Below are 17,488 nucleotides of genomic sequence, written 5' to 3'. Positions count from 1 at the left end.
CTCAGGCTCTATATTCCTTGGGGTTACAGTCATACAGTATTCAACCCAAGGCTGCTTTTGAGAGGCAGAAATGCTGCAAGACATGATTAAATACTCCCATTAGTACTTCAGACCAAAACCTCAACTCCAGACCATGTAATTATTCTTCCCAACCATCACTGTGTGCAGTGCATCCAAACCTAACTTTTTGACATCACCCTATCTCCCAGTCTAATTTCTCTGAAAGAAACCTTCCTTCTAATGCATGCCTCACTAATCACTCATCTTTTCCTGCACCAGACACTGCATACCTGTTCAGGCAGCAACTAGGATGAGGCACACAAAGAGCATCACAAGATAGGGTCTTTTCATCTTAGGAGTCTGCAAACCCTTTTTGTTCCCATTGCTTGTAGATGACTTAGAAGTTGGCTGTTTAAGAAGAACCTTAGCAAAAAATATTTTGAATCACATAAAGTTTATTTACTTGGTTAAGTTATATTACAATATATACAGTTCCTATTTACATGTACACCTTTTGAACAAATGAAGCACCATATGATACAGTTAGTATTTTAGAGGAATTTACAGAAATTTTACTTGTGCATCCAAGTAGTTCTACAGACACACACTGGTTAGAACGAAGTTCTCCTAAGACTCTGACTTCATGGGCTTTGTATTAGACTGCTAGTGAAGTTACCAATGAGAAATCTAATTGCTGTCAGCTACCAGTCTGGTTCAGGACAAGAGATCTTAGCTATATCATTTCACCAGTGCAAATTTAATCCTTGAAGACAGAAGTACAGAGAGAGGGTATTTTATATGACACAAGAATGCAACACTTTAAACAGTAACATTTTTACTGTCATCAGAAACAGAGTTTTAATAGAATTGAGAAAGAACACTGCTTCAGTGTTTATATGCATTATACAAAGTGAAGTTAAGAACCTGGAAGTTTCTGTGATACGGTATCATGCATTCCCCAAGGAATACATTCACTCTTAAAAAGCTTGTGGCATGATCCTAACTCAAGGATTAAAAAATGTCTGTTCCTTGCAATCTTTATGCCATCGTCAAGAAAGAAAAGCTCTGTCCAAAGTACAAAAGTTCCTCCAAGTGAGTAAAAGACATTTGGAGGGGGAAAAAGTAAAATGAGGTATTTAATAAACTACAGGGAAAAAGAAAGCGAAAAGAATTGAAAAAAAAATCTTAGATTACTTACACAACTGTTACATTCACCTGATTGTGGGTCAAGTTTTATATAAACTATTTATACCTTTTGTGCTACCTAACATACGCTTTTCATATTTTTGCCTCGCGGGATGTCGTATCTACTGGCTGGAAGAAAGCATTGCTACTCTGAGGACAGTTAGCATGACAGACACAGGTGTTGATCAACATCATGGGTTTTTTTAGGACTTTGCCCTGTGGACAGCGGAACTCAACCTGTATTGTTTTGGTGTTATGTGGGGTACAGCACCTCCCATCACTGCAGAGGCCACAGTAGCGAGGTTTGTAAGCTTGCACGCTGGTGCAGTTCTTGTATTCGAAGTGAACAGCTTCCAGGGACTTCTTTGTTCGGATACATTTCTTCCCTTTCTAAGAGAAATATGAAGAGACATCAGATTCAGCAGTGTGTAAGACAGAAAGCAGTTAAAAACTGGCATGCAAGGATATAGGCTTACTCCGAAAACTTAAATTTTCAACAGCAATAAGATTGTGAATCTACTTCATTAGCTGCAGGTAATTCTTGCAAGATCTGCACTTTGATACCAGTCTTACTGGGCCAGTAATAAATGACAAATAACTAAAGCCCACTCTTGTCATATGAGACAAGCCAAGCCACAATTCAGTATGAAACTCTGCTCTACTGGAAAACTTCTCAGGCTAGTGTAGTTCCATCAGAGAATCAGGAAGCCAAATGACGGAGTTACAGGACTGGATGCAGGGGGGGAAAAATGAGGATTAAACAAACCACAGAAGTCATTGCCAATTCTTGTGACTCAAGGCTTTATCCATGTTATTCTTAACAGATGGTTGTCTAACTTGTCCTTGAAGTCTTCAGTGACAGAAACTCCACATACATCCCAGACAATCCTAGCAGTTCACTATTCTTACTGCTTGGAAGGTTTTCAGTCACATCTTAATTTTATGTAGTCTAAACTCAACATTTCTTGTTGAACCCCCATGGACTCAGAAGAGGCTGAAATATCTGCACAGTTATGAGAATGTATCTCTGTTCTCTTGCATTCAGTAAAAGTTTTTTTTAACCCATTCTTCCCTGGCAGAATGTTTTCTAGACCTCTGTCCATCCTTGTTGGTCACCCAACTCTTCCCAAAGGTTTCATATCCTTTTCAAAATAGTATTCAAAACTCTACATACTATCCAATAAAGCCCTTAACAATGCTTTACAGCACTCAGAATATCACACAAAGCAATGGTCCTCTTACCTAGCTATTTATTCTCACTGGCAGTGACACTTGTGTAATGTCTAGAAGCAGAAAAACAGTTAGGTCCCTTGTATACAGATTATTGCACCTGGGGTGTCAGTGTTGGATTTGCTTTTGGGAAAAGCATCATAAGGGTTAAGATAAGGTTTAGTTTATCCCAGCAGATTTTGCAGGATTTGATTGTGTGAGCTGTCAAAATAGTCTGGGCATGCAGTGCATCTGATTTGTTAGGGATGGCTCAAGTTATCAAAGAATCATTGAAAAGTCTGGGTTGGAAGGGACCTCGTAAAATCATCTGTTCCATCTCCCCTGCCATGAGCAGTACATATTCAACTCAATCAGGCTGCTCAGAGCCCCATCCAACCTGCCCTTGAATGCTTCCAGGGACAGGGCATCTACTACCTCCCTAGGCAAGCTGTGCTAGTGTTTCACCACCCTCATCGTAAAAATCTTCCTTATATCTAGTCTAAATCTACCTTCTTTTAATTTAAAAACATTATCCCTTGTCCTACTGCTACAAAGTCAACTCAAAGGTCTGTTCCCATCTTTCTTAATAAGCCCCTTTTAAGTACTGGAAAGCTGCAATAAGGTCTCCCTGGAGCCTTCTCTTCTCCAGGCTGAACAACTCCAACTCTCTCAGCCTGTCCTTGTCAGAGGAGTGTTCCATCCCTCTGATCATTTTTGTGAAGCAGCTCTGGACTCACTCCAACAGGTCAATGTCTTTCCTGTTCTGAAAACTTCAGAGGGGTCTGACCAGAACAGAGGGGTAGGTAGCATCACCTCCCTTGACCTGCTGGAAGTTCAGCAGAAAGCCACAAATCAAACACAGTGATTCTAATGCTTTCAAAAAAACACTGGGCTTGTTGCACATATGCTAAAAGGTGTTTTTACATGCACTTGCATCTGGACTATTCTAGACCACAATACTGCAGCCTTGGAATTACAGATTAAAAGATCCTGCTCCCTTGCCATTCTCTGCAGCATACCTTATCAGTTGGCTCCTCGTTTTCACAAGGTCTTATCATGCAAAGTCGTGTCTGTTTCACCATCTCACACTGTTGATTTCTGTTGGTGACACGGGTTGAAAAGCCCATTCCACAACTTCTGGAACAAGCACTCCATTCTGTTGTCTGCTCAATACAATTGGCACTTGAATCTGACACATCAATCCCAAGTGTGGCCTCTTGTCTGTAGGCTGGAGACAAAAACCCACAGAACTTTAATACAAGAAAAGCTCATGTGAAAACACAGTAAATTCAACTCTGCAACATCTGGCAAGAAACATGTGAGACAAAAAAAAGAAGTCTGAAATCCATGCTTTTGACACAATTTAGGAATTTTAAAAAGATTCCTTACTAGGAGCCCTGCATGGAAACTTCCTACATATAATAACAGAGGTGTGTATCAGTGTCATCAGCAAAACATTCAGATTTAGTCCCTTTCAGTCCACAGGTGGAGGAATTATTGCAAATTTCTTAAACCTGTTTAGAATTCTAATAACTCTTTATTCTTCACTCTTTACAATGGAAATACTTCACAGATCTGTTCTAGACCTATGTTATAAAAATATGTATACTGGATAATGATTTATCTAAACTAATAAACAACATGGAAGCCCTTTACTCCAAGAGCTATAAGGTTATTTGATCTTGTCAATTATTGATAGATTATAGCCAGGGTGATGGTGGGAGGGCAGAAGGAAGTAATTTTCAGGAGTTATCCCAGATACATAAAGCCATAGCCATCCACCTGTGATCACTGTCCTGTCCTCATGGCAGGGTTAAGCTTTATTGTGAAAATATTGTCAGCTGTATAGCTTGGTTCAGCAGTTATCAGAGTTCAAGAGTGAACAGAATGAGGCAACCACTGAACTATCAGTCACAGCTCTTGCTGTTGACCTCCTCTACAACAGCATTTTTGCCTTTTGCATGGTAAAGCTCAAAAAAGGTGGCCACCTAAGAGGCACAGTCACTGCTAGAAAGAATGTAGATAATCCATCTATGGGTATTTTACAGATTATCCTCACACTGTCAAACAAATGGAATAAAAGGAAAAATAGTAGAAAGCTGGCAAGGTTTTTGTTTATGCCTTATATGCCTTACAAGATACACTTCAGAGCACTCTGACAAGTTACTAGAGCTTTTCTTCTTGGATCCTTCCTTACTTGTTTTTCAAATGGATTAGCTGAGTGTCAGCATAACTAACTTCTAGGACCACAATGAGCAGTGACTGGAAGAGAATGCAGTGCCCTCAACTCTCTGTAAAAGTAGCTTATAAAATTCATGTTGGACTAATAGTCTAATTTAAAGGGAATGGACATAATTCAGTAAGCAAACACGTGTGTGAGGGGGAAGAGAATATTATGTAGCTGTATTTTTTCAATTACAAAAGCAGTTTTTGAGTTCTTTTTGTAATAGGTTTTTTTTTTCATATCCACTCACTGTGTTTATAACCACTGCTTCTCCAAGTACTTCATAATGGTTTTGATGCCAACAATAATGATGAGAGCTCTAGCACAGACAGGCAGGAATTTGTTGGCATTTCAGCTACCATGCTGACCACTTATAATAGCTGAAGAATTTCAGAGGAAAAAAACACATCTTGTAGATTAAGCTGTTAGAATAGTGATGCAACATATACTTGCAGAGCAACAAGCAAGACTGCAGTGTTAATAAGGGTGTGGAAATAATGTTTAGAGGACTGTAAGCTTACCCCTGTTTTATTCCACTCACTGTACTGCCCTGTACCAAATGAACAGTAATTTCAGAATTGGGAACTACCTCAGGTTAACTATCTGGTAAAACTGATATGCACAATCATCCTCAGAATATCTTTTCTTTTACCTTCCAAGCTCTGCCTTTATTCATAACCACTTACTAGTGCCACTGGCCGAGAAAAAGAGCAGAAAGAACAGCCACACAAAACGTGCCTTAGATTTTGGGTACCACATCCTCCTCACAACGACTGTGATAATTAGTTTTAGTTTCCTCACCAGCCATAGCAAAACCTCCCAAAATCACTTCATCCTTAGGATCGCAGATCCACTTCTCACAGCACTCTCCAGGGACTTCGATTTTCCTTGGGAAAGGGCAATCGGGGCCGGGTAGCAGGAGGTCGAGGTTACAGCGGGGCAGGCAGCCGATCTGTCCGTCGCGGCAGGTGCACTGGTACTTGCAGCTGGGCTGGAACGTTTCCCCGTTGCGATAAATCACCCCATCAAAAACGCAGTTGTCCCCCTCCAGCACTAGTGAGAAAAGCGAATGAGTTTTTCGGAGACAGAGGGCACTGGGAGCCCTCGCAGTGCCCCACAGCGCTGTGCCGGTCTCCCACCCAGTCCCGGGGCGGGACGCGTCTCACACCCTCCCGCAGCGGAGAGAGCCTTCGGTTTGCTGCGGGGCAGGCAGGAACCTCCGCTTGGCCTTAGGGAAGGCGGGAGGGCAGCGAGACAGTGACAGCCTCCAGCGGGCACGGCAGCGGGCCCCGGCTCGGGGAGGGTCTCTCAACAGCCCTGGGGAGGGCTGCCGCAAAGGGGCTACACCCTGCCGGCCTGCCAACCCCGCCATCGCTTCCCTATCGCCACCTACCCATGCAGATACCGTCGCTCCCGTCGCTGTCCTCGGGGCCGCGGTCGCAGTAGAGCCCGCTGCTCTCGTCGCAGGGCAGCATTGGGGAGCAGCTCTCGCCGCGCTGCCGGGCGCACACCAGGCAGCAGGAGCAGCCGTCCAGCACGGCGGGCACCCCCGGGGCGCAGCGCGGCTGCTCGGACGGGCAGCGCCCGCCGCAGGGCCGGGGACACGCCGGCTCCCGGCCGCTCACCTGCGGGGAGAAAGCGGCCCCGACGGTCAGGTGATGGGCCCCGCCTGGCCGCCGGTTCCCCACGCGCGCCAGCCCCGCCGGGCGCCCCCCACTCGCCTCGCACAGCAGCAGGAGGTGGAACAGCAGCAGGGAGGGCAGGTCCTGCCCGCCGCCCCTCGCCATGGTCCCGGCCGCCGCCTCCCCGCCGCGCCGCCCGGCTTTGCCGCCAGAGCCATTGCAGCCGCTTATATAGAGACCCCCTCCACCATCACCAACAGCCCCCCCGCGGCGGGCAGCGCGGGCCGGAGGCGGGGAGCTGGAGTCGGGCCGGGCGCTGCGCTCCCCGCTCTCCTCCTGCCACCTGCCCCGGCGGCGCTGAAGCCGCTGCCCCGGCCCCTCTGGCCCGTACGGCCCTGCCCGGCTCCGGTGGCACAGGCGGCAGTCCTGTTCGCGGAATCTTTAGGTGGAGAGGGGACCCGAGACCGCAGGGCAGAAACGCCCCCTTCCCGGGGGTCGGGCCGGCCACGGGCCTGAGACGAGGGGCTCCCCCGAGCTGAGGCTGCTGCCTTCAGCCGAGGGCCACAGCCGCCCTGACCTGGGCTGCTGGCCTGCAGGCATCTCCTACACCGGTGATGAACTGCAGGGAAGCACGGAGCCCCTCTCTGCTGCTGAGGGGCTGTGCCATGGTCTCTGGCGTGGCCAACATGATTGGGCAGCACTTGGTTTGGTGTTTGAGATCGGCCACTGCAAACTCAACTTCTCAGTCCTGTGCTGCTTCTGGCCCTGACCTGAGGCCTTTTGAGCTTCGCAGGCATTAGAGAGGCTGCAGGTATGAATCCCGTGAAGATAAGGAGCTGTGTGGTGATGTGTGCACCTCACTAAGCTCTGCAGCTCTCTTTTTGCTACCAGAGGGGTGTGGATGTGGATGTATTGTCTGTAGCAAAGAGACCTCTTTGAGGTCTGTGCCATGAAGCCGTGTGATGAGTTGCAAAGATAAGAGACTCTCCAGTGCTCACATGGTGTGTGCAGCCATGGGAGATGCAGAGCCAAAGTGTCAGGCCTTGGGAATGCTTTGGAAAGTAACTCCAGTGCTCGGTGCTCTGCAGTTATTTCGGTGTGCAGGAGGGATTTAAGCCAAGCATAAGGGAGGGTAAATCTGTTAGCAGGCTTTACTTGTCAGGAATTGCCTTCTGCCCAAGGCAGGCCTTCTTGGGACTTGCTCAGAGACTGATACTCTCCATCCGCAGTTGTCTGGGACAGATAATATACACTGGATTCTGTTGTGGCCTGTTAAAGAGAAAATATTTGAAAAATAAACAAAAGTTGTAGACAGACTAGTGAAAACAAGATGCCTTTTAAGCTTAAGACATGACACAAGTGGTACTCATGAATTTACAAGGCTGCTGTAGCTCTGTGCCAAAACAATACTCAGCACAAAAACAGAAATCACCAGACACAAGTTTTGTTTTGGACAAAAGTCACCATTCCTTTCTTGAGGCTGAGTGGCCTCAGGGTTTCTGGAGGAGCCTATCATTCTGGGGAAAGCAGACCAGTGTAGCAACACGTAATCTCTGGTCACATATGGGCCCTTCATTTTCTCATTCACAAACAGCAGGACCAGCCAAGGGGAACATCAGGTTGTTCAAAAGTTATCAGCAGCCTGGTTATGGGTTATTTCAGTTGTCCACTGCCTTATAGGTCATTTCACCTTCCTCATCTCTTTTTTTTTTCTTTTTTCTTTTTTTTTCTTCCTTGCTTCTTTGCTCCTTGGCTCTGAGTTAGGCAGCCAGTGCAAAGCCACTTTTTACAGTACCTTGCTCGTGAACAGAATGACCTTGGACTCTTGCCCAAGCATTAAGATTTGCTAAAGAGAAGCTAAGCGGATCCTGTAGTTTTCCAGGAGCAGGACTGTAAGCCAGTGGGTCACATACAAGATCTGGTTTTGTCTGTCCTTCTGTGTATGAACCCCTCCTAATATGTAAAAAAATAAAATAACCTCTTTACAGAAAGACACATTGGGGAACAGTGTTGAGAGATGTGAGTTCAGGAACAGAGTCCAGCAGTAGAGTTCCAAGATTAAGAATATACTTTAGGGTTTTCTTTCACCAAGCTCACAGGCAAGAAAAGTTTTGCATGGTACCGAGTAAGAGGCAAACATTAGTGACATAACCTGTATAGAAAATATATAGTAATAACTGTTACTGGTATATAAAAAGCTAACTAGGGGCTCTGTAGGAGAATAAACACTGAAGTGCTCTCTAGTCTTAGATTTAAAATTCAGCTTCTCAGTGATGTGGATGCTTAAGGAAGCCAGGTAATGTGTTTTGTGCTGCACTTAAGCATTGTCAAGATACAAAGTGCTTTTCAGTTATTTTTTTATTTTCATAAGGGATGCAGCTTTGTAATTCCTTCAGAGACCATATACCCAAATTCAGCAGCAGCTGGTATGAGCTCCTACATGGGCAAATGTCAGCTTTTGCAGTCAAAGATGTCTCATTCTGGAGTTCCATCAGTCTGCTTTGGGCCAAATCTCTGGCATGGCTCCCTAGACATGATCTTTGTTCAGATCTTTAGCTCCATATATCTAATATACCCTAAATGTGTCCATTTTACCTAGCTCTTGCCCTGCACTGTCACATACATTTATAGCTCTCTGGCAGTCTACCTCACAGATAACAGTATTTTTATTGAAAATATTGTAATTTTTTATTTTAGTTAGCCCTTCTCAGCTTAGAAGCTTTCGGGACTGTTAATAATGCATGACCATAGTATGGAACAAACAAAAATTATGTAAACACACCAGTACATTCATAATATCAGTGATATTATCAGCTTTCCATACTCACTGATGTATCAATAGCAAGTCATCAGCCTGGGCAGCAAAGTGCATTGGTTCCTCCCTCCTCATGCAGTAGCATTTTAAGTGTAGCATCTTCAGGCACAGATGAAATGGCTCTAACTAAAACAGAGCTACCCAGCTGCACTCTTAGAGATGCTGGGAGAAGATTTGAGAGGTGTGAGTCATGTTGCTCACTTTGATGACTGGTTAACTAAACTTATTTATTATTGCTTATGTTAAGCTTATTTAGGGTCACCTTGGTGGTCATTCTCATTTAGCCTGAGCCATTCAAGTCAATCCACCTCTGACTATAACATGTTCTGAGATATAGACCACAGTCACAGTGGTACAGAAGAGATATGTCCAAGGCTGTCCTGGTTTGAGGTCCTCTCAGTGACAAAGGTTCAAGTGGACTTTCCAATATTTGTCTCTGCTAATATAACCAGTCTGTTAGTACTCTGGAGTTTTGATGCTGCTATTTGACTTTATGAGGTTTTAGCCTTCTTCTGCCTTCTTGACTTCCCTACATACTCCAAGGCATGCTAATCCAGACACAGATATTTAAATGGGCTTTTGAGTTCATCCTCAACATTTAGGGCTTGAATACTGATGAATGGTGTGATTGATCTTGAAAATGGTATCTAAACTACAAATATGAGACTCAGATGCTCACAACATCACTTCTGATATCAGTGTTACTGAAGTGTTTTAGTTCTCATTGACCTACTGAGAAAATATGAGAAGATTGTTTCCTGCAAAGAGCCGTACAAATTCATGAATGGTTCCAGCAGCTTTGGATTAAGACTCAGTGCTTCCTATTCATAGGAGAATGCCTGTTCCCATATGTGTTCTTTGAAGATGTTCCAGATTTTGATGATTGTATCCTTTTCAGCAGGAAAATTCTCACTATCCAGAGGATAATATGAATTCTCCACAAGAAAGATTCTGAGAAGGAAAATGAAGCAAAAAAGACCACTCTGCTTTAAAATAATCAAAGGAACATCAGTGTTTCACCATGGGTAAGACAATCTGTTTTTGAAAATATCTATTCATGCTGAGACATTTTACTGGTAATTCTGTTGCATACACCACAGTAGGGATAGTGAAGATAATGCTGGCTATTAGAGATCAACAGGGTCATGTACACTCCTGCCTAGAAAACCAGGCTAGCAAACTTTCCCCAATAATGCACTGAACCAAATAAATTCTTTCTTCAAAAGACATTATGTTTCAGCTGAAAGATATTCCAGGATATTCCAGGAAAGCAGCTGTTTTGTTCAATGATTAACAGTTAGCTATGTCATGATTTTATGAAGAATTTAAGGTGTAATTATTTTTGATGACACTATTATCAGAACCAGTCCCTCAGACTTAATCATGATTGTGGTTTCTAGTTGAGATTAAAAATTAATTATGCTTTTCCCTCTAGAAGAATTCTACTACTTTTTATTTTGTACAGTGTTTCATGTGGTGTTTTACAGTTCCATCAAGCCTGTGAAATGATACTGTCAGTTTTGCAATGCTCAAGAGTTGTGCAAGTGGCAGAGGTTTGGATTTTATTTTTTTGAAATATGCCTCCTGTGTCATACAACAAAGAACAGCTTTGGCAAATCAGAAATTTGGAAAAAAAAATGTTTTGGAAGCAAAATATCTTATCGAATTAAAAAAAATGTACGTATAATTAAAGAAAATTTCAGAATGAAATAATGTTTCATTTACATTTGAAGCATCATTTAGTAAATATAAAAAATTAATTACGTGGGCATGGGGAGTTGCATCATGTATTTCGACTCATTTCATTCTATGTGGTCAGAGAAATTTCACAGAGTGTTCCAGAATTCCAACCTACATGATCCATCAAAAATATTTGATCAGTTTCTTTCCTCCAGACCAGTTTCAGCTATAAGCATTCCTGCTGGGAATACTTAAAGCACAAGTCACAAGGTGAAGTTGCTAGCTATGGCTCTGCTGTTATTGCAGAACATAAGAAAGCTTTTAAGATAGCTTCTATTATATATATATAAAGCCATGGTGAGGAACAAGAATATTAGCTCTGGAGAGTGCAGGTGAGAAGTATTTACTGTGTTTTCATGTGGGCTCAGATTTTTAGAAAAGACAGCTAAGAAATACAGACCTGGTAGCCAGACTCTTACAGAGTACTAATACTGGGGTAAGAATGGTTCATGTCCACACAGCTTAGGGCTGTCATTCTTCAGAGCAGGGACTCTTTGTGCACAATAACCAGCTCTTGATTTTTCACCCCCTGGGATCTCTGTACCCATACGGCCATAAAACATAACATTATTTTGGGGAGGGTGGGATGACTGAACAAAGTGCTTGAAGTAACATAAGGGCTATTCTGCAGCCCTCCCAAATGGTGTCTTTATGAAGGGATCTTAGGGTAGATGTTGCATGCCATAGGCTTTGGTACACCTGCCAGCTGTGTTCAGGATGGCAGTAAGTGTGGATGAACAATAACTTGCATTCTTTAGTGTTCATTTCTACTATGTTGAGAAGCAAAGGGATGAGACTTGTGCCAGAAAAGGATCAGTAATATTTGCTCTCAAAATAAATGAAGTGGTCTTTATTATCACGTAATTTGATTTGGAGGTTTAGTAACCTTAAATTGTGCTTTGTATCTGAAATTAGCAAAATGAGAATCTAAGTTGGGTCTGGTTTACTCCATGAGAGTATAATGGATAAACAGAAGTGGGGAATTTTTCCCTTTCTTTGTTTGCTGACTGAAACTTTTTTTGGTGCAGAAAGCCAGTAAGATCCCTGAAGAACATATCACCTGATTTCTATTTCAAGAGCTCCGTGAGAGGTAATGAGCAGCTCATGTAGAAAATATGGGGTTATTACATGACTGCCTCTCAGATTGCTTTTGAGAATAGGAATGAGTGAGGACTGGAAGAAGAAACTGGCAATTTGAAGAACTTAATGGTAGTAGAATGGGTGTTCTGCAATCAGAAAGTTAGGTCTGCAGAATGGGGTTTCCCCATCTCCCACTACTCTCTAAATGATAACTGTTCTTCAGGGAATGGCTGAGGGAAAATGTCTCTATGGCTAATGAGGTCTTAATTCAGCTGACTGACAGTTACTGACATTTCCAAGTGTTGTTAACAAGCGGTGTGATTTAGGGCTGTTCTTTGTGCCTGTTTCCTATATCCTCTGTGGTCTCTGCCAAGTGCCGAATAATTTGGCCATAAGCAATGAAAACATTTTATAGTTCATATTTAATTTTTCAGTATGTTTTTATCATATTCTTTTGTGGCCATAACTGAAAATGAAGAAGCTTGAGAGAATAAACAAAAACTCACAGTGTCCTGCAAATGGGCAGTTCCAGAGGTTTTTTGTTGAGAGAGCTCTGAATTAGAAACTGTAAAGTACTGGATTTGGGGCAAGGAAATCAAGTACAATTAAATTGGACTCTCTTAGCTGTTTTTGCAAAATCTGTTGTTGCCTTGTGCTACAGGTGTAGAGACAGTCTCAGAAGTAATTCTTACCAATTAGGGTTTTTAAGGCTAAAACTGGCTTTTGCTCACAGAGCAAATGACTGGCCTGTGAAGGTGGAGAAGTACAAGAATAGTATGTTCATTGCAAAGGAATACCCCATAACAAACAAGCTGTCTGGCAAACAGTGCAGCAGTTGCACTCTGTGAGGTGTTTTAGGAGAGCAGGGACATTGAGTACCCATAAAAAGAGTTGTAACAGGGAGATAGGTGGCATGAGTTATCCCTTCCTCTAGCTGGAATGATTTTGAAGACAGTACATTTCAGTTCAAATATGAGTATCATTTATCAAATTCATCTGCACTTTTCTCATCCTCTGTTCTGAGTTCTTGCATTGTCCATAAGTAACACATTTTGGGCTGGCAAGCTGGATGCCCTTCCAGGGAACCATTCCCAGCCACAGTTCCTGGACCAATCGTCTGATCTCCCCAAAATCTCCTTGTCATTTCCGTATGTTAGGGCTTAAAAATACGCATGAGGAAATAATGAAATTTTGGGTTTATGATAGCCAAGACTTTACTGCTGGCACTCCAAAGAGATTTTTTTCTCCTTTAGACAGCCATATGATATCAGCATAAAATACCATCTCACTTCATGTACCAATTCTTGCCAAAGGAAACATACCAAATTCAGCTTCACCCACCCAGAGGAGTCACAGAGTCCGAGCACTTTATCAGCCATCCAGCAGAGAAATCAAAGTCATGAAAGATGGAAGAAATGTTTGGTCATCTAATCTCTTTTCTGTTTTTTGCTGGTCTGGTTGCCAGGGAGATACTGCATTAAAAGGAGTGGTCCACATATTCACTTCACTTACAAGCTGCCTCATTGTAAAAACAGAATTTAAAAATAAAGTTTAAAAATACTTGTCAACTGAAAATGTTACTGTGTCATTGTTTAGCCAAGCTCAAATAGTGTAATACTTTCAATATTCCTTGTAAGCAACTTGGAGACTTTTTGCTGTGTTTCTCTAAAGTCTACCCAGATTTTCTTGCTGAAATCCATAGAATAGGAAAAGCTTCTCCAGACCAATGTGCCATTTTTTCTAAATAAAATTCAGAGGCTTGTTTATAGAGAGTGCATTAACATAGTTAAATCCCTTTTCCAATTTTCCTTTCTCTGGTCTCTCTAAAAGCTTCCAGGACAGATTCCTTGTTTCGTTTTTGTGAAAATGGAGGCATTCAAATAACTTTTTTTTTTTTTACAACATATTTTTCACTAGGACATGTGCTTGCTGGTACATGTGTTTTTAAATTTGAAATTAATTCGGTGTAAATAGTAACTGAGGATAGCAGGGCGTTCTTTGCTCTGCAAAGGTTCCCAGATTCAAGGAATGGGCAGAAGATCCAGATATCTATGGGTGCAATGTGGGATTACTTTTTAGTCTTTGCTTCAAGCCACCTGATCTGGCACAATGCTCTGGGGCTTAAGAGAATTTTGCAACTTCAGGCCTTGAAAGAAACTGGTGTCCTAACAGACTAAGTGCTAAATACACAGAACCATCTGTTTTGGAACACTACAACCTCAACATTTTATGTGGAGACATATGAAATAAGATATAACAGTTCTGAAATTGAACATCATCCCATTTGCTTAATAAGTTTGTTAACAGACAGCTATAAATAAAAGCAAATGTTAGGTGATGTGAATGTGAAGTTGTCTAGTTTAGTTCTGTATAAAGAGGCAAATTTAGTGATGTGCTGGAAGGGTTACCAGCAGTTATCTTCTGAGATCCCACATAGCTGAAGAAGCAGATTGAAATGCATTCCTGATATTGTAGAAAATGATATGCATTGAATTTCATTACTAGCATGTTATCTCTTGTTTCATGATTTTTGAACATTTGTGTGAAGTTATGACAAGAAAACTTACAGAAAGCTGGATCACCCTGCATTAGTATTCAGATGCTAATTCATGGGTATTTGTGCTATTGACATATCTGCCATAATACAATGTCTTGCATATCATATTATAATTTCTGCCCTACTGAAAAGGTCTTATAAGTGTTCATGTAATGTACAAAGCAGCTGGAACTTTTATGGTGATGTGTAAACACTGCTTAAAAAACTGCAGAAGAGGAGTCCCATTGTGAATTGTTTAATGTCCAGGTTAGGAATAAATCTGGATTGCTAGCAAAAAATGGAAGAAATCTCCAAGTAAATTGTAGCAAGGCAGTGATATGATGACTTCATAAATCTGTAATAGGTGAGATTGGGTTGAAGATCTCAGACATGTGCCAAGTACTGTATTGTACATCCTGTGGCAGTTTTGTTGGAAGAAATTAGGGACTCCTCTACCTGGTATCACAAGATCCAAGAATGGAAAATTGTACCAAATATATCATATCAGATTTTCAGCTCTTGCTTTCTGTACCATGCCACTAACTCAATGAAACAGTAATTCCAAAGTCATTTGGTAAGGATGAAGTCATCATTACAGTGTTCTGAATGTAGATCTTCATACTCTTTTAAAAAACATGGAACTTCAGATTGGTCCATGGATGCTTCTGATAGCCCTTAATATCTTTTGACTTTGGTGAATAATGGTTCTTCAACAAACAGGTTCAGATGAAAGCCAAAATATCACAAGTGTAAGGGTGAAAAGTGAGAGATGGTGGCAGAAGGGAATTGTAGCTGGATGCAGCAGAGAACAGAGTATGCTTAAAGTGGGTACTCAGGTTTTGATACTTGGAGTTATGTGGAGCAAGCATAGCTGCATAATTACTTCAGTGCAGCACCAACATGCTGTGAACACAGCTGACCAGGCATTAAGAAACCTCTGCCTAGTAAGGATGACTGAAACATTTGGTCAAAAATTAACCAATCCCTTATGTTTTCAATGAAAGGAAAAACACTTTCTTCCAGGCTGCTTGGCATCTGTGCACAACTGGATTTTCCTGTGCAGCAGTCTGCCGACAGAAAAAAATAAAAGGAGAGAGGGAGGGAGGACACTAAAGCAAAGCAGTTTCCTTTTGTTTAATTTCTCTGCTCTTTAATCTCTGCAGCAGCTCATGTAGGTGTTAACAGGACTGGCAAAGGCCATTGGTGCATCCTGCCTACTGACACACATTTGTCCTTCAGTACCAATGCCAGGCAACTATAAACAGCTGTAAAGTTCTTTTAGTTCATAAAAATTTCCAGAAATATTTGCTTCAGTATAGCTTTTCCGTTTAAATGCTGCACAGACAGCAGGCTAGGTATGTGAAATCCATGGCTACAGAAGTATGTTTTAAAGTCTCTAGGCTGCAAGTTTTTTACCCTTGCCAAGAAGAGAGGAAAATTTTTATAAACTGGAAAACAGAAATGAAAGGTGGTCAGGGACAAAACATGAGATAGGAAAAGAGAAGCTATAGAAATACAGGCAGAAAAAGGATCATATTTTATATTAATAATGCAACTTTTGAATTAGTTGTTAATGTCATTCAAACCTTTAAAAATAGACATGACAAAACTGGAGGCTAATACAGGGATATTAGCAAGTTCAGTGAAGCAAATTTTTAAACTTAGTGCTTGGCAGAAGTAATTCACTGATATGGTACACATGATAGTGATTTATTAATAACTATTATATTTTTTGTAATAGGTACTATTGTAAATCCATAGAACACTATGTGAAAGGCACAGTAGAGGTATAGAAAAATACACAGTCCCTGACCCTGACAGCTTTGAACCTAAATAAATTTAACAACCTTATTTAACTACAGGGATGCATGGATATTAGTGGAAAATGAAAGCAGAAGTTATAGTATCTATGATAATGCTAAACAATTTTTGCAAAACATTCTTAAGCTGATAAATTCATCACTCCAAGTTTCATAATGTAAGACAAAAAAATGTGCGTACTCCACCATCCAAATGCTGTTCATCCAAACACTGTCTCAGCAATGTCTGCTTGTCTTAAACAATTATGAGTTCTTTGTTGTGTGGATCTACTCTGCTTTCCTCTTCCCTCTTCCCTGCATAACATGAGATGTGGTTTTAGTGACTTAAAATATTTTCATCTGAGTAATTTGATTACATGTCCTGTGAACATGGTTCAGGATATTTAGTATGCATGTAACAATGATAGCTTTAATATAAAGTCTACATTAAACATTTAAAACCTTTCTTGTGAATAGAAAGAAACTGGCAGGGTTTTAAGAAGATGATACTTTTCCTCAAAAAGGTCTTTGTCAAAAATGATCAAACTAAGTTGTACAACATACACTGAAGAGATTGCACTGCTTCCACTGACTAAGTGGAAAGGTAATGCCAAGCTGTATAAAAATGAGTACCCTTTTTTGTGTAAATTTATATTTTAAAACATTAACAAGCTAATTAATAACAAAAATATCATCTATAGTAATTAAGGATTCTACCAGCTATTAAGCTGATTACTGGTAAAAATGCTTAATCAACGATTTGAAAGAAAAATGTGTAGTTGTTTTTGTGGTGTTAATGTTTAGCAGAAAAAATATAGTCATTAACATAGGATTAGCCAATGTAATTCAAAGTTTTGGTCATAACTGATGGTCTTGCTTAGCTGATTATAATGAATATGAAGGAATATATTATTTTTTAATGTAGACAAACCTTTAGTTCAGCATCTATGGAACAAGTAACAATGTCACAGATACCATTTCAATAAATGGTGTCACAGCTGTCAAGCAGTGTCAGAACAGAGACCAGGGATCAAAGGATTGGGAGGCAGCAGAAAGAGCCAAGTACATGGTCTGAGTGGCAGTGAAAACTCTGCACTCCATCTGATACAGTGATTCTTCAAGAACATTCAAACTATGACTTACAATAAAGGGAGAGAAGCTTCTCTCACAGATTCCCTGTGTACTCTTGATTCTTATTACAAGGTATTAAAATCATTAAACATAAAGTATCAACACATTTATGAACATTCTAATTACAAATGGAGTTTTGTCTTGCAG

At 41.3% G+C, this 17,488-nt stretch overlaps 1 protein-coding gene across 1 annotated transcript; it reads right to left on the bottom strand.

The window, feature by feature from the left end:
* Nucleotides 1-458: 458 nt before the first annotated feature.
* Nucleotides 459-6,928, bottom strand: CCN3 (cellular communication network factor 3). Its single transcript, XM_030444706.1, has 5 exons — nucleotides 6,818-6,928; nucleotides 6,012-6,666; nucleotides 5,420-5,671; nucleotides 3,414-3,622; nucleotides 459-1,575 (listed from the first exon to the last, which is right to left on the bottom strand). The coding sequence occupies exons 1-5, from the start codon at nucleotides 6,926-6,928 to the stop codon at nucleotides 1,279-1,281; spliced, it is 1,524 nt and encodes a 507-aa protein (XP_030300566.1). The 3' UTR covers nucleotides 459-1,278.
* Between the last annotated feature and the right edge of the window lie 10,560 nt (nucleotides 6,929-17,488).

This window comes from Calypte anna, chromosome 2 (assembly GCF_003957555.1).
Source record: "Calypte anna isolate BGI_N300 chromosome 2, bCalAnn1_v1.p, whole genome shotgun sequence".
Taxonomy (NCBI): Eukaryota; Metazoa; Chordata; class Aves; order Apodiformes; family Trochilidae; genus Calypte; species Calypte anna.
The sequence above is the reverse complement of the archived record's forward strand: the minus strand, read 5'-3'. Positions and strand labels throughout refer to the sequence as shown.